At 40.6% G+C, this 22,476-nt stretch overlaps 1 protein-coding gene and 1 pseudogene across 7 annotated transcripts in view; one reads left to right on the top strand and one right to left on the bottom strand.

The window, feature by feature from the left end:
- The window catches only part of AK4 (adenylate kinase 4), a gene marked incomplete at its 3' end in the record, with an annotated part of 74,605 nt that extends 57,719 nt beyond the window's left edge, over nucleotides 1-16,886 (top strand). For 4 of the 6 annotated variants that reach the window (XM_082453839.1, XM_082453841.1, XM_082453837.1 and 1 more), the window contains 3 exons: nucleotides 5,095-5,267; nucleotides 8,410-8,528; nucleotides 11,116-16,886. In XM_082453839.1, the coding sequence (XP_082309965.1) occupies nucleotides 5,095-5,267; nucleotides 8,410-8,528; nucleotides 11,116-11,230 (407 nt within the window). Of the gene's footprint in view, nucleotides 1-5,094; nucleotides 5,268-8,409; nucleotides 8,533-11,115 lie in introns of those variants that run through there. The other 2 variants (XM_082453838.1, XM_082453843.1) reach the window with 2 other exon arrangements.
- LOC309657076 (nuclear nucleic acid-binding protein C1D pseudogene) lies at nucleotides 8,989-11,109 on the bottom strand (annotated as a pseudogene). The gene has a single exon. The product of its transcript is annotated as a nuclear nucleic acid-binding protein C1D pseudogene (transcript).
- Nucleotides 16,887-22,476: the final 5,590 nt, after the last annotated feature.

Below are 22,476 nucleotides of genomic sequence, written 5' to 3'. Positions count from 1 at the left end.
TCAGAAACATTTCTAGGGGAGCTGAGTAGACGGGCTTCTGAACCAGGAAACTTTAACCAATAATATTTGAGTTTTTTTTTTTTTTGAATTATTAGCACCTTTAATTATTATTTATTTATTTATTTGGCTGTGTTGGGTCTTCGTTTCTGTGCAAGGGTTTTCTCTAGTTGTGGCAAGCGGGGGCCACTCTTCATCGCGGCGCGCGGGCCTCTCACCATCGCGGCCTCTCTTGTTGCGGAGCACAGGCTCCAGACGCGCAGGCTCAGTAGTTGTGGCTCACGGGCCTAGTTGCTCCGCGGCATGTGGGATCTTCCCAGACCAGGGCTCGAACCTGTGTCCCCTGCATTGGCAGGCAGATTCTCAACCACTGCGCCACCAGGGAAGCCCAACATTTGAGTTTTTATTTGTTGAAGGAATTGTTATATTCTGTTTTAGAGCTGCCTCTTCTTTCCTACGGCTTTTTTCAGCTCTCAGCCTCTACCCAAAGGATAAAGAACAATGTTTGCTTGTCAGGGTAGTGACTAGTGATGCTGGAACACAAGGCCCCAGGGACTGTGGCTGAGAATTGAGGCCTTTAAGTGATTGCTAAAATTCTTTGTGCATAGTCATCAATAAAAATGTTGTCTACATCTTCAGTATATGGATATTTATGTATAAATATATAATTACATACAATTTTATTAATATAAAACTGGTAAAATGGGCCCTCCAAAATAGAAGATTAAAAAGAATGAGAAAAAAACAATAGAAGTTCTGTTTCTTTCTGTACTCTAAGGAGGGTCTCTTTGGAAGCTACTGCGTTAGAAGATGGCTTTTCCTTGAAACTGGATTTGAGGAAAGAGTGAAGATTGATTTGGGATTGTTTTGGCTGCAGGCATCTTTCGAATTCCAGTTGTCATCTTGAAGCTTCAATGAGGAGTGGGTTATACAGGGAAAGGCAGGACCTGGGCGTCAGTGGGAGAGTGCCTTTATGTGGTAGGCTGACTGCCCTCACTTTATTGGTGTTTCAATGTAGATTGTACTGGGCACAGTACCAGGAGATAACAAGGGGAGTGAGACACGTCTTAAACCCCCACCTCAGGAAGCTCATCTTCTAGGGCAGACTCTGGTGCGTGGTGTAGGTGAAGTGGACTAAGAGACTTGGCATAGTGCCTGGGCCTGCTACCAAAGCGCTCACTCTAGCATCCCCAGCCTGACCTACAGTGAGCTGTTGGGAGGAGGGAGACAGAGGAAAGAACCTGGCTGAGGGTGTGTGTAGTATTCAAAAGGGAATTTGGTGGGAAAGAATTTGGTGTGGTTTTATCTGGACTCTCCTAAGACCCCCTTCCCTGTCCCCCAGTCTGTGTAGCCGTAGATAGAATTGAGCCGTGAGCGCCCACATGGGTCCAAATCTTGCTCCTTGGTGACCCAGCTAGCATTACATTATTATTTACGTGGTAGCTGTCACATATACGGGGCTGCAGAGTACACTGAAATGCTATGAAACCCCAATTCTAAAAGTCAGTCTGTTTTTGAACTTCATAGTAATCAAAAGAGAAGTTGCTTAATGAATCAATTTTAAAGTAATCAAGCCATTCCATAATAGAAAGAGGGTTACATATAGACTTTACAGAGCTCAAGAGTCATATAATTTCATGGAATTATTTACAAATAAGGCAGACTAATCAAAGAAGTATATTCACTTAATAGAAAACTAGAAGGGGACTTCCCTGGTGGTCCAGTGGTTAAAAATCCGCCTTCTAATGCAGGGGACGCGGGTTCAATCCCTGGTCAGGGAACTAAGATCCCACGTGCCGCAGGGCAACTAAGCCCGCACGCTGCAACTACTGAGCCCGTGTACTCTAGACCCTGCGTACCACAACTAGAGGGAAGCCTGCGCGCTGCAGCGAAGATCCCGCGTGCTGCAACTAAGACCCGACACACCCAAATAAGTAAAATAAATAAATAAATAAATAAATAATAAGAACAGTAGAAGACAACTACCTAGTGTTTGCCCACTGTGCACCAGGCGTTGCTGCCTTCCAGAGCTAAGGCCAAGGTGTCTACATTGTACTTGATCTTAGGCAGATATGATTTGACCTTTTACTTCCCCAAATACCAAGCAGTCATAATCTGATCTGACAGAAATTATGTTGAGATTTGAAAAAAATCTAGATAGTTTATTTAAAGGCAGTATTGTTTTCTATTTTGAAGGTACTGTATCTCAGTTCCCATTGCAGAAGCACCATGAACATACTTCCAAGCATAATCTCCCAACATGCGGGTACCTTTATGTGAAGGGGTTGCTTAGCCAGTGTGGGAGGAAGGAGAGGATACAGCTGAGTGGCTATTGGTACAAGAGCCTAGGCTGCAAGATTAGAAATACCTATTTCTCTGACGAAGCCCGCCTGAATGCAAGAGAGATCACAAGAGGACAGCAAATGAGGATGTGAAAGCAGTTTCTTCTGATGCCAGCTGTAATGTTGGAACAGCTCTTTTGCCTGGTGGAAGCATGTGTTTAGTTTAGGTTGGGCACATGGTAGCTGATGAACTTAGATGTGCTCTGCAAGATAAGCCTCTCCTCACCTCTGTTTGGACTTACTCTGTCTTTCCTTGTCATAAGAATAGAGTTGAAATGTGCCCTGGGTTTGGGTCTCTCTGTTCTTGTATCCCTTTGCAAAGAGATACCACTTAATCTCTTAAGAAATTCTGCAATAAACAACATCAAAATTTAGAAACTTGGGCCATTGGATAATTTCCCTTACTGGAGAAATTAGAAAAGAAGCTCCGGGGGAAGCCTAGAACAAACTATCTGTAGCGAAAATCCAGTGTTATTTGTTTTCCCAATCCACTGCAGAGCAATCTTTTTTGTCAAATACAAATTACTGGAAAAATTAAAAGAAAAAAACCCAATAAATTCAAGCCCAAATTTTAGATTCAACAGAGTTAAAATTACTCTGTGGAATTGCTATAAAATTCCTAAATGTTTTTTCTCATTTCTGTGCTTACTGTGACCAGGGCTTACATTGGACTGCAGACCAGATGTTGAGTTTAGTAAGATATAGGGAATGGATAATTTCTGATGGAACTTGCAAAGATACTTAGATACAAAGTACTGTAAGCAAGTTCATCAGGGCATAAACTTTGGAAATAGCTACAAGGTCCTATACTAAGTTGCTCATCTGTGTTAATTTTTTAGGAGCTGAAGGGTATAGCAATGATCAAGACAGAAAAAGTCCCTTTTCTCAGAGTGAAATAGGGATAGAAAATAAGCATAAATACTTGGAAATTATTCATAGTAACAAATAATAGAAAATAAAGAGTAATGAGATAGATAGCGGAAGGGGAATGGGACTATTTTAAGTATACTGGTGTAAGAAGTCTCCCTGAGGAAGTTACATTTATGCATATATCTCAAATGATAAGGAGTCATATTCAGAGACCTGCAGGAAGAATATTTTAGGCAGAGGACAGCAAATGCAAAGGCCCTGAGGCAGAGGTATCTGACACTACAAAGATTGAAAGGAGCTAGTGAAGAGAGCAGTATTGAAAGTAAGTCGATGTGGCCAAAGTCAACCTTGGGCATCATGTCATGTGATACTGAACAAAAGAAGAATAAATTATGGAAGTGTAGATAAGGAAAATGGTGTCATGGGTAGCCCAAAGGTGAAGTTGTGCGAACAGGTGAGCTGGGTTGCAGCTGGGGAACATGCAAGACCAAGGAAAATCAGAAATATCATCCAGAGTCCTGGTGTATGGAGAGGAGGGGAAGAGAGGAGCCTATTTCTGTGTGCAGAAGATGATGGATGAGGACCCTGGGAGGAATGAACTTTGGAGAAAAGGGCCTGGCCTCACAGGCAATAAGGAAGGCATCAAAGGGAACAGAGGTTGGTACCTGGAGCGGGGGCATAGAGACAGCGTTGGGTGGGTTTTGTCACATTGAATGCAACAAACACTCTGAAATCACCTTGGCATTCAAATGACTTGGGGATTTTAACACAGAGTGCAGCACATTCATGTTTGAATAACTGACTTTCTGTAATAGGAAAAGGAGTTCTTTGATTGTTAAGTGTTTTAGGGCCATGAAGAGCCATCTTTACAATGTCCTCTTGATACTTCCAATGATGAAAGGGTGGGGATGGTCTGGTTTCCTTATCTGAAGTGATTGAAGTTTGTCTTCTGAATATTGCACCTCCTATTATGCTTTCTTTCCTGCTCTCCATCCACCCAGCTCTTTTACCTAACTAAGATTTAAAGAACATTTTTTTAAAAAGTGATAATTGGATACAGTAAGGTTTTTAACAAAACAGACCAACTTGACAAACTATTTAGGAACAAGATACTACTGTGTACCATCTCAGCCAAACCTAGGGTTACATTTAAAGCAGGTCAATCCCCGGGGTTGGGGGTGGGGGTAGGAAATATATATATATATATAAAATTTGGGGTCAACTAACTGCAAAACAGAAAGTGATGCCCATGAGTCCAAATTTCAATTGCAGTTTATTTTCCGACATTTAGAAAAGTAGGGTGAATTTATAAGTTTTGCAGTATCCAAATAGTTTCAAAAGCACCAGTTCTTTTAGAGATTGGAATTTTGCCCACCTTGTTACTAAGGTGCAGGCTCAAATGAAGGTCTGAGTGAAGGATCCTACTTTAATTGATTTAGACTTAAAAAAATATTTGTGTGTATATATAGTGGTATCCTAAGAATAATATGCTTATAAGCTGTTAGAACTAAAAGGACACAAATAAAATTTGCCCCTTTGATTCTTTAACAGAAGAAGAAATGGAGGTGTTGCAACGTGCCCAAGGTCACACGGGTAGTTAAGAGCAGAGCTGAGACTAGAGCTGGGACTAGCCTAGTGATGTTTCGCACTTATTGCTTTTATCATGTGACTCCTTAACCTTTCATATTCCAAATGCTAAAGCTAGGTTGTAAAGTAGCATATTTTCTTCTAGTATTAAATTTATAGAAGTAGATATAAATTCCTGATTAAATCTCCTTTCTGGGTAGTGTATGTGCAGATTTGATTATTCTGTCTCAGAAAATATTTCAACAACTAATTGAATTGGGAAATGTCTCACATTTGATGTGTTTTGTTTGGCATTTAGGTTTTCCTAGAACATTAGTTCAGGCCGAAGCCTTGGACAAAATATGTGACCTGGACCTAGTGATCACTTTGAACATTCCATTTGAAACGCTCAAAGATCGTCTCAGCCGACGCTGGATTCACCCTCCTAGTGGGAGGGTATATAACCTGGACTTCAATCCACCTCATGTACATGTAAGAATATACAAAATACTTTCACATATTGACAAGAAAGAGGTAAAACATTTCAGTTGAAAAGCGGAGGAACGATATGAATAGGCTGTTCCAAAAAGAGCAAATATACATAGCCAACAAATATTTTAAAATTCTCATTCACTAGTAGTGAAGGGATGTAAATTAACGTTTACAACATTTATTGCTGGTTGGGATCTGGGAAAATGATACTCTTATCTGTATGAGGTATATGAAATATTAACAGTCTTTTAGAAAAGCAACCAAGCAACCTACATTAAAACTTTTAAATACATATTTCACTCAACCCACTTCTGGGAGTACAGTCTATGGAAATGTAAGCACTTTCAGTCAGGTCATGTACATGATGAGGCTTATTTCCATGTTGTTTGTAGTGGGAAAAATAAAACAAAACTTGAAAACAAAATGAATATTCATCTATGTGGATGATTAAATAAATTTGAGAATATCCACATTTTGGAAAATCATGTATAAGGTTAAAAAAAAAAAAAAGAGACATAGTAGTACATTCTTTGGCCCGGAGAAATATTTCCCCTGGGTATTGTTGAATGAGAAAAGCAAATAGCAGAATGATTACATTTTTCTAAAACTGTGACCGCCCTTCTTCTTTTTTTTTGCTTGCGCTGCACGGCTTGTGGGATCTTAGTTCCCCAAACAGAGATTGAACCCGCCCCTCAGCAGTGAAAGCAGAGAGTCCTAACCACTGGACTGCCAGGGAATTCCCTGTGACCACCGTTCTTTATATATATCTGTTTACATGTCTCTAAGTGCTCTCTAGCTTCACAGGAGTAGTGATAAAGATATAAAGGAACTATCCTGGGCTGGCCAATGGTTGAGGCTGGGACAGAATAAGGAACAGGGTTAGAGTGAGTGGGGTCATGTGAGTGGTGGGAGTGAGGAGCAGGGACTAGGTAGGACTAAAGGCATGAAAGATTGTCCTTAAAAAGAAGTTAAGGGCTTCCCTGGTGGCGCAGTGGTTGAGAGTCTGCCTGCCAATGCAGGGGACACGGGTTCGAGCCCTGGTCTGGGAAGATCCCACATGCCGCGGAGCAACTGGGCCCGTGAGCCACAATTACTGAGCCTGTGCGTCTGGAGCCTGTGCTCCGCAACAAGAGAAGCCGCGATAGTGAGAGGCCTGCGCACCGCGATGGAGAGTGGCCCCCGCTTGCCACAACTAGAGAAAGCCCTCGCACAGAAACGAAGACCCAACACAGCCATAAATAAAATAAATAAATAAATTAAAAAATGGTCCACATCAAAAAAATCTTTAAAAAAAAAAAAGTTCAAAATATAACATCTATGCATCTGCATAAGATTAAATACATGTAAAGGTATATGTTTAAAGAAACTTTTGACAAATTCATTTAAAGAGTTACTGTTCTTTCTGTTAAAGACATGAATTAGTTCAATCTGATAATTCTTCAGTTATTTGGTGGTAGATACTATTACTTGTTCTTATCCAAATGTGGAAGGGGTGGCTATTGTGTCTTATTGGGTTAATGTTTGTGGAATAGGCTAGACTTGAATATAGATAGAGTCAGTAATAACTATAGAAAACTACTTCAAGGGGTTAAGGACGCCTTCCTAGCTCTGTAAGTCTTCATTAAGTCCTGATGAGTCTTTTTCATTTGGGCTAAGCACTGGTCTCCTTTTCAGGTTTTCTTTTTAAAATGTAAGTAGTTCTGGACGTCCTTTATTAGAGCCCTTCCTCCATTCCATCCCCAAAAGCTAGTATGGGAAAAAAAAATGTAGAGGGAGGAAAATAGGGTTCTGAACATGCATTGGAGTCTAACACAAAAGCTTCATATTTTGGCTCTGCCTAGACCTGCTGACGCAGACTCTCCCAGAATTTGAGAAGCTTTAACACTGAGTTGCTTTCCAAAGACTGGGTATCCCTAAAGGAACACCTGCAATTACAGTGCTATTTCCAAAGATAGCAGTGAAAGTGCTACTCTGGGCTAAGTCAACCAGCTGTTGCGGCCAAGCTCCCCCAGGAGAGATGCTGATGTCCTATTCTGCTCTTTCTGGAAGCAGTTGTTATCTCCTGATGCTCTGAAGTCCTGGAAATGGCTTCTGAGCTTTGCAGCAGTAAGTAAAATAATGGAGAGGGAACTATAGGTGACGTACAGCTTTCTCCCATGCCCATCTCTCGTGTTTTGTTAGGGTAACAGCCCTGGAATACCCATGCGATAATTATATCGCTCACCAATAAATCCTAAGTGTAAGTTATGTACCTAAGGCCCTGAGCTATAATAAAATTTTAGTGAATTTCAAACTTACAGCCAGTTTCAGACTATCCCGTTGAGTTGCCTGAGCCTTTTGATTCTGCTTTAGCCTACCTTTTGACAGATTTATTTCTTTTACTCTCTCCCCTGGTAGGCAATAGCCATGGACATAGGTGACAAAATTCTCATGTGTCCATTTTGCTATTTGTAAGTAGGTGGTATGGCTCTTGAAGTTAAAATATATTGAAAATCAAATTCTCTAAAATTGCAGTTTTTCAGTTCTCAGAATGTTTGTTCCTGATTATCATGGGTATAATGATTCATGCCTATTCTACCTTCAGATGTCATTATTTAATTTAGTAAAATAACCTGAGTAAGTTTAATCTCAGAAGAGCTACGTGACAGAATTTGAAAGCTAGCAGAGACAGGACTGAAATACCTCCTCCTCAATTAAGTGTTTTCCCTAAGTAAACCATTTGGTTCTTTGAGATATTTATTTTCCATATTATGAACTCAGGCTTTAGAAAGGCAGCTAGTTTTAGGAATGTTTAGAGGGCTAGAGTGACATTGTCTAATGGCTGTTTGGTGTTGGGGGAGACAGCATGGAATTTTGAACTGTGAGTTGAAGGTATCATTTATCAGAACCACTGGAACATGTTTTGAAAGACATGAGAAGTTAATAAAGATTTAATGTCAGCTCTTACGAAAACAGCTTAACATATTGTTACGAACGCTATTTCTTTTTCAGCTACCTTCACCATTACTATTGTACCCCAGGCCTAAATCATCATGGGGTAGGAATCAAAGATGAATATATGGTGTTGCCCAGGAAGGTTTTATTTAACCTGTGGAATAGCCCAACTGTTGGCCATACTAACTGGTTTCTCTGGTATTTGTAGGGGATCGATGACATCACTGGTGAACCATTGGTCCAGCAGGAAGATGACAAACCTGAAGCAGTTGCTGCCAGACTAAGACAGTACAAGGACGTGGCAAAACCAGTCATTGAATTATACAAGTGAGTGTGCTTCAGTGTTTCCATGGCAGATGGCCAGCCAGAAAGGTGTGGCTCCTCTAGGGAAGGACATTGGGCTGCAGTGGGGTAGTGTTTCTTTAAGCTTGATAAACCCAAAAGGCCCAGTACCTCTCAGATGAAAGTCATATGAAATGCTGGCATTGTACGTGGGAGACAATGCCTGGTACTTTTATGCTGAAACTCTTATAAGGACCAAAACCTGATCATCTCTGTCTGCTTGATTGTAAAACTGCATCTAGACTTTTCATTTTTCTCTTAAGGGACTGAAATAATGGCTTACATTTTGATACTCCCATATGTAAATATCTGACTTGGGTAGAAGATTAGAAGGGACTTTTGGCCCCGACATGTCTGGAGGGTGTTTAAACAAAGAAGAGCTAAAACTACAGATTGCAAATTCACACGGCTACGGAGGCAAGGCAGTTATTGGAAATGAGACAGTTGAACTGGACAGCTTCCTCTGTTTCTCCAGCCAGTTATCACCCCAGAGACACTCAGGCTCAGTGTGACCAGTGATCCCTGTTTTTCAAGAGAAGCAGAAATCAGGCTCTCTCTGTGGAAGAAAATCCCAATTTTAATTTTTTTTAAAATTTTTAAATTTTTATATTTTTTACACAACATTTACAGCTTTATTGATAGGGGATAGCCATTATGCCAGAATTCAGCCATCATTATACAACCTCATTTCCCATCTAAAATAGATGAGAATATATTTTACTTTCAATGGGACATACTGGCAAAGTGCCAAGAATTAAAGACTAACCTTAAAGTCTTAATTTCATACTTCAAATATCACAAAAAGCAGTGATTCCCAAAACCATGAAAGCATAATGAAATAACTACACAGAAAAAAAGGACATTTAACTCATTTCATGCTTTCTTAATTTTATATAGTGAAAATGGACATATTTATAACTTCAGCATACTTCATAAAATCATTATTCATCGGAAATAGACAAATGTTTACAAAGAACATTTAACTTAAATTTCATAGTTGCTTATAAAAAAGGCACTTGAAAGATTGACCTAGATAAAGAAATGAGTCTTGTCAAGAGATGGTAAACTGTAAATATAAAATATACCACAATGTTAAAAACCTCATAGTGTTCTATAGGAAAATCTCTAAAGATAACTTAATCTTTCGGGGGAAAAAAGTATTTAGCATTACAAATTTAAAATGCAAATTTTATATATGAATTCAGTAAGGAATACATTTAAACCTTACATTGCCACGTAATCATCTATTCTGTGGAAAACAATAAAAATTATGTACTTTTTGAACATGTGTACATCAAAACCAAAAGGTTAATTTTTACTTTTTCCTTTATTGGCAACTTTGATGCATTTTTAAGTTTTGGTTCCCAGAGGGCATTTTTTACAAATCTTGAAGCTGCCCCCCTGTCCAGCTTGCCAGCCTTTTTCTTGTCTGTTATTTCCTTGACTCTGTTCATGTATAATCTGATTCTTTCTAATTCTTGCTTTACTGGATGTTCCTTAGGATTGATTCCCTGAGTTGCCAAATAAACCCAAAACACTGAATTTAATGTGTAAGTAGAAACTAAATCCACTTTTTCGCTTGTTCGAATGGGTCCAACTTCTGCAACAACTCATTTCTAGAAACAGACATCATGGTCTTCAGCGTCTCATCCACAGCACCAGTGGAATTCTGAAACGTTGATAAGTACCATGAATTTCTACAGGATAGTCTTCATTAATTTCTTCGCCTGCCATTATGACCAACTCGCGGGCCTTGCACTCCTGCCTACCTGAAATCAGTCAGCGGCAGTGACGTCAGTGGTGCACCGGCTCTCCCCAGTTTTCATATTGTCAACAAGTTAAAAAAATTTAAACGCACGGAAGCCAAACAAACCCTATATGTGGACTGCATTCAGCACAGCAGTATACAGCCTCTGCTATAATCAATTTCTGACCTGGTACCCCCCGAATAAGTTAGCAACCCTGTAGATATGAGGTTTCTGATCATATTATTAGGACACATCTTGTATTTCATGATCTATTGTTGTAAGTAATAAAGGTTTTAGAGTAGCAAGGATTGTCAGTGATTTGCTTTTTAAATGTGTATATTGAGGCAGATTTGGGGTTTTCCCTATAATGTTATTCTTTGATATGTTTTTATTATTTATTTATTTTTTAAAGGTTTTTTTTGTTTTTGATGTGGACCATTTTTTAAAGTCTTTATTGAATTTGTTACAATATTGCTTCTGTTTTACGTTTTGGTTTTTTGGCCCCGAACCATGTGTGATCTTAGCTCCCCGACCAGGGATCAAACCCGCACCCCACTGCATTGGAAGGCGAAGTCTTAACCACTGGACCGCCAGGGAAGTCCCCTTTAATATGTTTTTAAAGGGGAGAAGAAAAGGTGACACGATGGCAAGCTTGCCAGAATTAGTGGGGGTGTTGATACATTTGTAGGGGCTGTTTTGGCACTCAGTGATGTGTGATATAGACAATGAGATTGTGCTTACATTATGCCCGGGATCTTCTTCTGCTCTAATATCATGTCAAAAGGAAACCTAAAATGCTTTGTATGTTGGACTTTGTTTTTCAGGAGCCGAGGAGTACTCCACCAATTTTCCGGAACGGAGACTAACAAAATCTGGCCCTATGTTTACACACTTTTCTCGAACAAGATCACACCTGTTCAGTCCAAAGAAGCCTACTGAGCCCGCCCAGTGGAAGAACCAGGAAGATATGGTCATCCATTCAATTGTATGTGTAGTGTTGGTGCCATGTCCCAATTAGCAGCTAGCTGAGATAGCTTGCAGCATCTTTTCTAGTTTAAATGGTGAACTGCTATGAAAACTAATGAATAGAAAGAGTTAATGAAGAGGCTCTTCTCTGCCTTTCTAAAAGAGGGGCTACCTGCACATGTTTAAGATGTCCCTGCACATGTCTCAAGTCCTTCACAAGAAAGAAGGCAAGTACAGGCTGGATTTCAAGTGGTGTATAACCCAAGCTCTAGCTGATTTTCGACAGCCATGGTGTTGCCACAGTGGCCTTTTCACACGTGATGGTGGGGGTCCCTGGTTCTCCCCAGCCCCCAAAGGCTGTTGAACCATAGCACCAGGAGGCCTGAGAATGCCAAGGGCTGTAGCTGCCTTTGTCCCAGGTTCTCTGGTATGTGCCCTCCTGGTGACAGTGGGGTTGAAGCTAAGCTCTCGGTGGTTGCTTCTCTGGCCTTGAGTCACTCCCCACGATTCATTTTTTCTGTTAGGAATGACGCCTTCTCTCTGCATCCATACTCCATAGAATCTCTCCTTTCCAGACATCCTGGAATGAAGGATTTGGCTTTTACTACTTTTATTAGACATCTGTTTTCTCCCTTCCTAGACTATTAAGTAATGCAGATTGTTCCTGCTTTTATCCCTCTCAAATTCCTTTCTAAGAGCTGAGAGCTAGGGGACTGTGTTGAATCTCTTTATGCACCAGGAACTGAGCTATGTGGAGGGTCTATTTAAACTGCTGGTCTGACTCTCACGGGTTGACACTGCTCCTTTCTTGTATTGTGGCAAAATAAAACCCTCAGAGTCTTTAGGGAACCCTCAAAAACTGGCAAATATTCACCTCCATAAATGTTAAAAGATCATATCATATCTTATGTATAGAAGTAAATAAGACCATATGGAATTACTGGACTAAATGAATAGTTTAGCTTTTTAGTCAAGACAAAAAAAAATGTATTTTGAAAATGCTGCTAAATATTGAATGCTGACAGTGTTTTTCTCCTGTGAGTGACCCAAGCATATTATAAATAGTTGGTGAAGGGAATGGAGCCTGTGGGGTTGAGGAAAACGTTGCACTAGCCATGCCTAGACTGATGATGACAGGTTTACGATGATGGGATTTGACAAAAAAATCGTAATTTTTTATTCTATTCCAAAGATGCTTTCTATACGGTGGCCATTAAGTCTAGAAATATAGATCGTACCATTTTGTCATTCACTGAAATGTAGTATCAATAAACCATTTATTTAAGGATTTGCCTGGTTTCCAGACTTGGTGGCCATCTTTTATAATTCTTGCTCTCCTCTGGGAAGGACAATGAAATTTATTCCTGTTGCCTTAAAGATAGATATTCCTCTTCATGCATCGTGGTTGTCCCCAGGGAGGGTCCTTTACTATTCCTGGGAGTGACTTTTGTCTAACTCTTCATCCTGGTGAGAAAACAAAAGAAGCCTATTTCAGCATAGGTGGTGTTAAAACACGTTATTTATTTTCCGAAGATGTCACAGTGAATCCACAGTCAGTTCACTGACCCATGGCTTCTGTATGGTAGCCGTACATCTTCCTTACAAATACTTCCCCCACTCTTGCCAGTCCCTCTCCCTTTGTCCCTTCCTGTGAATGTTCTTTGGCTACCTTAGTGGAAACACAGAGCAGTTTCCTCCTTATCCTCTGAATCAAAGTGAAATAAGATTATTTACTTTTTAGGTTCATGCATTTAAAATGCCCAGTTCAGGTATTTGAAACATCAGTGCATGATAGTGACTTTTTAGAAGAGTCGTGTTTGAATGCCAGTTGATGGGGATAGGGTGAAAATCAGGCATGCAGATACAGCTCAGGTTTCCTGGGGAATCAGGCAAAGAGAAAAACAAGTCTGCTCTGAGGAAAATTGCGTCTGCCATGGAGACAATTTCCACAAAGCGGGAAAAGTAGAAAGTTAAGGTTATTACGTGGATCATTCAGAAGAGGAAAGTGTGTGCTTTTTTGGAAGCGGAAAAATCTTCAGACCTCTGTCTTCACTTCTTTCAATGTTTAGCAGATGTTCCAGTGTAACCACTGGCTTTGGAGTTTTTGAAAGAGGCATGGGAAACGGCCTAGGTGGCCCCTGACCCCATATACTCTGCTCCTCCATCCTTCCCTCCCTTCTCCCTTCCAGCAAAATAGACACTTAGTGCCAGCATCTCAACACTGTGCTGCTTCTGACGTTGCCCTGCAGTTGAGGGCAATCACCTTTGCTAGGTGAGACCAATAAAAGCCAAACACTGTTTCTGTGGGCTTTGAAAGATGATGCTTGTTTCATGTTCAGTGGCCTAAAAAATCTGTTTCTGGTTTTCTTCAACAAAGTCTAGTTTTTCCTTCAGTGATTTTGTAAAAAAAAAATAAAATTTTCTTGAAAATATTTTGACAAAGGTAAAATTAAAGGGATATCTTTCTTTAGTTTTCCTTCTACTGCCACACATGAGGTTCCATTACAGTTAGGCAAAAAAGAGTAGTTTGGATGGTTTCAAAGATTCCTACGTGTCCCCACCTTCTGTGATTCTAGCCGGCTCTGCGTTCATTTTGCTTTCCACTATCCTGACCGGCTTCCCGCTTACTTGGAACTTGAAAATATTGCTGTGTTTAATACACTCTAACACTAAAGCAAGCATATAATAGGTACCATTTATTGAAGGCCTACTGAGTGCTATGTACAGTTTTAGGACCTTTACAAACATCTCACTTAATCTTTCCAGCATCCTTTGAGATAGGCACGATTCCATGTTTATAAACAAAGAAGGCGAGGGTCAGAAAAGCAAAGCATCTTGCCCTGCCTCCTGCTGCCCGTGCACAGTGTAGACAGGACTCAAACCCAGGTTTTCCTGACTCTGCTCCTGGATGTTAACTACCTGTGTCCTGTCCCAAGCAAGGCAGGGCACTGAGCTGCTTGGTTTTGCTTATATTTCCAAGGGGCCTCACATCAAAAATAGCGGAGTTCACTATGGTGACATTCAGCTCTGTATGGGACTGTTCCCTTTTTTTTTTTAATGTTTTTTTCTTTTGCTTAAGCAAAGGAAGCTGCTAGAGGAGAGTCTGAGCCCTTGATCCTCCATAACTACTCATTTATAAATAAAATGAAAGGCTGTCAAAGTAGGCTTGGGTCCAGGCTAATCTGTGGCAGAGGCAAGCTCATGGTCTTCACCTACCCTTTCGGTGTCCATGGTATTGTGCCCCTGAAGGGACCTTTATGCTTGAGCCACCCCAGCCGTGGTGCTCACACACAGGCCTGGACTCGTGCAAGTTCACCAGACACGACTCACTTTGCTTCCCTGACATCAGAACAAATCCCTCCCTCACTCCCACGCCGAGACAAGGCCCTGATAGTAACTGATCTTCCCTAAAGGGCTAGCAGGTGAACAAATGGTGACTGAGCCCCTAATACCCTTGACTTTTCATACTATCTTCCCTGTATGACATTACACATGAACATGATCCTGAATGCCAAATCCACACCTCTGTCCACGCTCGGATGTGGTGGCAGTGCTTATCATGCACAGTTCTGGCAGAAATGGGATATTGGCTTCCTGTCTCACCTTCCTTCCACAGGGTCACTCCTGGCATCCTCCAGCAGCCCACCTTCACCCAGGCTGTGCCCCTCTCTTTGGTAGGGAAGGGGAAGAGGTAAGAATAGGCATAGGTGACAGAGGATTCTTGGGAGAGAGGTGATGCTGTGGCCTTTTCTGCCATTAATAGGTTGTTGACAGGATAAATTTAGATAGAAAGATGCCTATATATAAACCCATAAATAGGGTTTTTGTAAAATTTAGTTCACTGGGACCTGAGTTCAACATCTGACTTTGGCTATTCGTTTAAAGAGGTCTTACCATCTGCTGGGGGTGGGGAGTGTCTCTACCCAGATCATAATGTCAGCAGATTTCCAAATATGTTAAGGTATCAGCATATTCTTGGTAGTTACTGTTTATTGGTACTCGGTGCTAAGTGTACTGCATCCATTGTGTAATTAAATCCCCCACAATTACCCTATGTAATAGATAGTATTAGCTCAATGATCTTGCCTCCTTGTATTTAAAACCTGACATAATCCTGTCTACTTAACCTTTTCCTTTACCTATAGGGATTAATCAGGAAATTCAAAAAGGCCTTTTTTGTACGTTTCTGTAGTTTGAGCTCCCTGTTCTCATGAATAGGTGAAACAATATATTTGCTCCCACCTGGAATCCTTGCTTTTGGCTCTGGTGCTGAGACAGGAAATGGGCACTGGGTGGGTCCTGGTGGTAGTTGCACACTGTATATACAGAGGGCATGTGTCTCATCTGTACTCTGCTGGGTCACAGGATCTCGGGAGGCGTTTGTATCTACCTGATGAATTTCATTTCTTTTCATTTAATAGACGATATCTTTTCTCACTGCAGTAGTTTTACCAGAAAGGCAATTCATAAGACAGAGTTGTATTCGTAGTATGAATTGCTTTCTCTCTATTTCCCTCCATTTTCAGTACTCCTTGTCTGTTTGGTGTTTCAAAAGAAGAACCCAGTAGCAGAGACTTCTTTTAATAAGGGAATGTGGTCTGGTCCTAAGTTATCGTCCCTTTCCATAAATAACTGACCCAGTCTGGTTTCCAGATGAAAAGTGTGCAAGACCCAGGTGTCGGGGAGCCATGAAGCTGTATTTCAACTATGAGGAAAAATCTGCTTCCTGCATCTGTTGAGACATAATTACAATTGTTGAGAAATGCCGGACCTTATCTTTCTTTTAACAAGTTGCACAGTTCTTGCCAAAATAAATGCCATTATCTGTATGCTTCAGGGAATTCCCTAAATTGGTGTGTGTGTGTGTGTGTGTGTGTGTGTGTGTGTGTGTATGTGTGAGAGAGAGAGAGAGAGAATATTCATTCCTTCTTTGGTGATAATTAGGCTATTCCAGAAAGCACAGTGTTAATTCTTGACCTGAAAGATTTCCTGTTTAAACACATGTCAAAGAGCAGCGCACCTTAAAGATTCTCCCTGGGGTTGATGTGTGTCTAACTTCATTTCATAAAACCTTTCTTTTCTTCATTTAAAGCTTTGGATATAAAGTCAGAAATGTGTTAAATAAAAACAATGTTTTGTGTTTAATTTAGAGAAGAATAAAGGGAAGAAAAACAAAAACTCAGTCTTTATGTAAGCTCCAGGGTGTCAGGGCTTAGAGGGCTTTTCTAGTTTTATGAGAATTTATACTACTGATTTTTATATGTTCTTGTTTTTGAGATGAATAGATCTCGGGAAATTGTTGAGTTACAATGACATTTCACTATGATCCCTCTCGCGCTTAAATCAGTTCTCTAACCTAATGACGACTTGTCTCTGGTTTACTGTCCTGTGAGATGTCAGCTCCATTTTCCCAGAAGTCGTGTGTTTACGATGAGTCAGTGCTTTTCCTCAGTGTGAAAGTTGTCGGCCCTCTTGATTTTGGTGTATGTGCTTAATTCAAAGATTCTAAACCTGTAGTCTAATCTGTACATGCTCTCTTAACTGTTAATTGTGTTATTGATTTTATCTTGCTTGAAGATCGATTCATACTTTTTAATTTGATAGAAATAAAGTTTTTTTTTTCTGCTTATTACTAGTGAGTTCATTTAACATTTCTGTAGCTTTTTACACTTGGCAATGTACATCTTCACAGGTATTCTCATTTATGCCACTCTGCAACCACCCCATTATCAACAGTGTTTTCTCCAATTTGTAGATGGGGAAAATAGGGAACATGGTGTTCGCTGGATAAGGCGACAGTTGGTGGCAGAGTGAGACCCTGAAACCAAGAGTTATGACCCCGAGTCTCATTTTCTTGTCTGTTCATCATGTTGCCTTACTTTGTTTACCCTCAAGCTCCTTATTTTCCAGCACTTTATTCTTAACATATTTTCATGGACCTTCTTTGGTTTATTCTTAAAGCAGCTCGATGATGTGAGCAGATCCCATCATCCCATCCTACACAGATCACATCCTACAGATTAGGAGACTGGATCCGAATATGTGAATACGTGACTCTAAGGTCCTAGAGTCCCGGCTTACTCAGCAGAAGCAGAACCCCCAGGCCTGTCTGGTGGGAGCTCGAGGCGTGGAGGAAATACAGCCTCTGCAGGAGAAGCTCCCTGTGGCAGGGAGAGGGGCAAGCGGCCTGGCTTCTCCCAACCTCATCTTCTCCTGCCTCCTAAAGGGCCTTCCGTTAGCTGCAGCCAATCAGGAGCCAGCTGACACAGGCCCTGTGGCAGGGAGAAGGGCAAACGCCCAGGCTTCCCTGGCCCTGAAAGGTGAACTGGACACGATGGCAATGTGGGAGATTGTTTTCAAGTTCAAACCATTCACCTTTCAGGAGGATTTTACATCTCTGCCCCACTGGCTTCATGCTTGGGTATGTGATGTGCTTTAGCCACTGGGCTGTGAGCAGAAATGAAGGTGTCGCTTCTGAGCAGAAGCCTTGGGAGCCAGAGCATGGGCACCCAACTCTCTGTAACGAGACTGGCAGCCTTATGGGGCTTTTCTTTTACCTGAATCCTGAGGTGAAGACTTGGAGCAACGCTGCAGCCACTCCATGATGGACGAGCAGTGTGCATGAAAAACAAACCTTTATTTTTATAAGCCACTACGATTTGGGTGGAGTTTGGTACCATAGCATAATTCATCCCAAGCTGACTGATAGAAATGGGTCCAAGATGAGTGTGTCATCCAGTTATAACTTTCTCTTAGCAACACTGTTAGGCTGTGGGGCTGCAGAGATGAATAAGACCCAGTTTTTGTCCTTGACCTCCTTACAGTCTCCTGGAGGGGATGGACACGATTAAATAACTACACATAACTGTTGGAGTTAATCACTGGATTACACTTGACAGAATATAGGTGGAGTGACTGTTGGCTGGCTAAGTAGAGACCAAGGGAGAGTTAATATTTGAGCTGAGTGATGCAGGAAAGAGGGGAACCCAGGCCAAGGGGATGGGATCCGTATGGACGTATAAGCATATATGCCAGGTGGAGGCCAGGACTGGGGAGATAAGGTAAGATCAAGCTGCATTGACCTGATCTTAAAATTTGCAATAGACAGTACAGACTCTGCTGGGAAGTGACTTATCCGATTTGCATGATAAAATTGTAATTGTACTACAGGTCTGAACTAAGATGTAGGGTTCACCAAAAAGGAATGGTTGGATTATAACGAATGCCTCCAGGGGAGAGTTAAATGCCTCCAAGGGAGAAGTCAGGAACAAAAATGAGTGAAACGAGAGTGAGGGGAGGTGGTGTGGAGCGGCAGGGTCTGTGAGGAACTGCGGGACACTGCTTTTGCTGAAAGGGGAGCCACTGTGAAATCTTTTTTTTTTAAATTAATTTTTATTGGAGTAGAGTTGCCTTACAATGTCGTGTTAGCTTCTACTGCACAGCAAAATGAATCAGCCCTACGTAGACATAATATTCCCTTGAAATCTTATTTTTAAATGTTGGCAATTTAAACGTTAGAAAACATTGCACGGGCCAAACAGCATATCATTTTAAGCTGGTGTGGGACTTCTGGATCAGAGGCACTCAGGAGGTAGGAATGAGGGTCTTAGTCTAGATATCTATGAAGTGAGGGGGTAGGATATGTAAGGGTAAGGCACTATGAAGGGGACGATTTTCTAACTTTGATGACCAAAAGAAATGCATAGTTATGTAGAATTTTGCTTTATCAGAGAACAACACCTGTTTAAATAAATCACTTGAGTTTTTTCTCCCAGAGGTCGACTGGGTATGATTTTCCCATATTCATTTCAGCCACTGAATATGTAAGCAACCAATAATTAAATGAAAACCATACCCATACTTGAGGGAACCTACCTAAACTAGTTATGTTGTATATGCATTTTATATATGTGTGTGTAAATAGAATTATATATGTATATGTGTGTACATATATGCATATGTTACAGAAGATAACAGTTACAGTTTACTGAAGGTTTACTCTGTGGTGGCAGGCAGTGGGCCAAGCATTGTATACCAGTTATAGATGATGAACCTCAGGCTTAGAGAAATTAAATAATTTGCTCAAGACCACCTATTCAGTAAGTGGTAGAATGAAGACTGCAACTCCAGTGCTCACTTGCGATTATTCAGCTGTTCTTCCTCATTCTGACTCTCACTACCCAAAGACCCAGAAGGGCCACAATTAAGGGCCCTGCAGTCAAGGCATCTTTGGCCTTGGGCAGGACTTGCAGGAGTCAGGGTGGAGAGCCTTGCCACTTGGAGGTGACTAGGACCTGAGCAGTGTTGCGTTTCTCCTGTGACCAGCTTTTCTCCTAGCCAGTATCCTAGCGCCAGTCCCTTTAACAAGGCAAGAAGACCTCCCATGGAGAGATTAGGTCTCATATCCCATCAGGCGTTGCCATCTTACACCCCCATTCTAAGTCCATGCACCCTGAGCAAATGATTCCCTGCCAAGGAGGAATCAGGGATACAAAAAGGAATGGTCCATATCCAGATTAGTCAAGACAGATCAGCCACTCTCTTCACATAATGGTCCAAATACACTGACCACTCTAGATCCACTATGTTATATTCCATCAACCACCCTGGGTGCACTGACCATCTCAGACTACTCCGGACATGTTGGCCTCCAAGATGTACCCTGGGCACATTGATCATATGCACTCAGCACAATATGGAAGCCTTCTATCAGCCCAGCAGGGTCAGGGAGAAGGGGGTACAGGCTAACATTGCTTAAAGACCTGAATGAACCATCTTCCATATTTTATCTGTATATAAAAAAAAAAAAACTGTTGTGTTTCCCCCATATGAAGCCAATAAAACAGCCCAATTATTTAGTGTTCATATGAAAACCTTACCTAAAAATTTATAAATGTTGGTATTTATCAATAGAGGTTAGATGGTGAGGGCTCTTTGAAGATGACATGCCTCAATCTTACTGTTTCTACATGTCTTCCCCAAACTATAGAGATCAAGGAAAGCAAACAGAATCACAATTAACTCACCACATAACACAATTATATCTACCACATAACCAGGAAACAGAGGACTGCAAACTCTCATTGCATTTGAGTGGAGAAATAAATATCTGTAATTAGTAGCAGGGAGCCCATGTGGAAATGGAGAGTGAGGCAGGGATTATTTGCAAAAAGAAGAGTGCTGTGGCATCCCAGAGAGTCCCACACTAAGTGGAAAAATACTGAGGACAGCCATGCTGGATTAGAGACCTCACTAATGGGGGAAGGAAGGGGCTTGAAGGTACATGGGTCTAAATGTTTCTAAATATGTATGAAGAGGTGTAGCTTCTGGGAGAGAACAAGGAGCTTGGAAGGAGGAGATATCTCTTGGAGAGTTAGTGACGAAGAGAGAAGAATAAAGAAGTTGGTGGAAATTAAGTTTTTCTAAACTCTCCCTAATCATCCTTCCTTATCCCACAGAGCCTCTTTGTTAAAGAAATTGTATTTCACTGTACCAACTGAAGAGGGCACTCTTGAACTAAGAAACTAGTAAGTCACTCAAATCCTTCAACCTTATCCGTAGAAACATCTGGTCCAGAAAAATCCAAAAGTTTTGAAAATGAACAGGTGAAAGCAGCCAACATCCACACAAAGTCACTTTCAAAAGGAAATAGAGAATCAAGAATCTTCAGCTGATGAAAACACCCCAGACCCAAACTTAAACCAGAAGAAACTGTAGTACAACACTCCAACATGAATCATATATTGTTAGACAAGGCATAAAAGTTATGAAAAAAATCACAAATCAGTAATTCACAAATGCAAAAGAGAAGTGGGCACAAAAAAAGGTGTGAAATAAGAATTGGCTGAATACAGAAAAGAAAGTGACTGAAATGACAATGATCTCCAAAATGAGGACTAAATTACAAGATGTACAACAGGGAATAGATTCAACAAAGTACGCAAAGGAGATATGGAAAAGTGAAATGAAAATTTCCATGAGGATGAAACAAAATAAGAAAAAGTGAAAAGCTCAGAAAGAAAATAATGGCTATAGAAGATAGACAAAGAAGACCTAATACACCTATAACTGATTCTGTAAAGAAGAAAAACAAATAATAAAGCCAATGTTTAAAGCTACAATTCAATAAAAACTTACCAATAAATAAATAAATAAATCCTGAATCTATATATTGAAAAGGACACTGTATATTGAAAGTTACACCGTGGAACTTTGAAAATTGACTCAGAATAGTCAACTTTAAGACATATTCTTATATGTCCAGGAAAACTCCTCTAAGCCTTCAGGCAAAAAGACCAAGTGATTCAATGTACAAACCAAACCAACAATGGCACAATATTTTCAAGGAAAGAAAGTGTGAACCAAGGATTTCATATCTAGCCAAGCTGGCCTTCAGTTATCAAGGAGATGTGGCAAAAAAAAGAGAGAAAGTTTATAGTTGATGACTCTGGGTGAAGGGCACCAGGGGTAGTATTCTTTTAACTTTTCTACAGATGGGAAAAATTTTAATTACTAAGTTGCAAAAAAATTTTAACTTTAAAAATGTATTGACTATTTTGAGTATTTACTGATTTCTTACTTCCTCCCTCTCCCCAGCCCCTGGTAACCACTAATCTACTTTCTGTCTATAGACTTGCCTGTTCTGGACATTCCATGTAAATGGAACAATACATGTGGCCTTTTTTGCTTGGCTCTTTCACTTAGCATCATGTTTTTAAGGTTCATCCATGTTGTAGCATGGATCAGTACTTCATTCCTTTTCATGGATGAATAATATTCTATTATATAGGATATACCACATTTTGTTCATCCGGTCATCACTTGGGTTGTTTCCACTTTTTGGCTATTATGAATAACGCTGCTATGAACATTTGTGTACAAGTTTTTGTGTGGACATATGTTTTTAATTCCCTTGATTATATACTTAAAACTTAAGTTCCTGGGACAAACGTATGGATACCAAGGGAGAAAGGGGGCGGTGGGATGAATTGGGAGATTGGGATTGACATATATACATTATTGATACTATGTATAAAATAGATAGCTAATGAGAACCTACTGTATAGCACAGGGAACTGTACTCAATGCTCTGTGGTGACCTAAATGAGAAGGAAATCCAAAAAATAGCGCATATATGTACACGTATAGCTGATTCACTTTGCTGTACAGCATAAACTAACACAATATTGTAAAGCAACTATACTCCAGAAAAAAAAGAA

The sequence above is a fragment of the Balaenoptera physalus genome (genome assembly GCF_965194825.1).
Source record: "Balaenoptera physalus genome assembly, chromosome: 1".
NCBI lineage: Eukaryota > Metazoa > Chordata > Mammalia > Artiodactyla > Balaenopteridae > Balaenoptera > Balaenoptera physalus.
The sequence above is the reverse complement of the archived record's forward strand: the minus strand, read 5'-3'. Positions and strand labels throughout refer to the sequence as shown.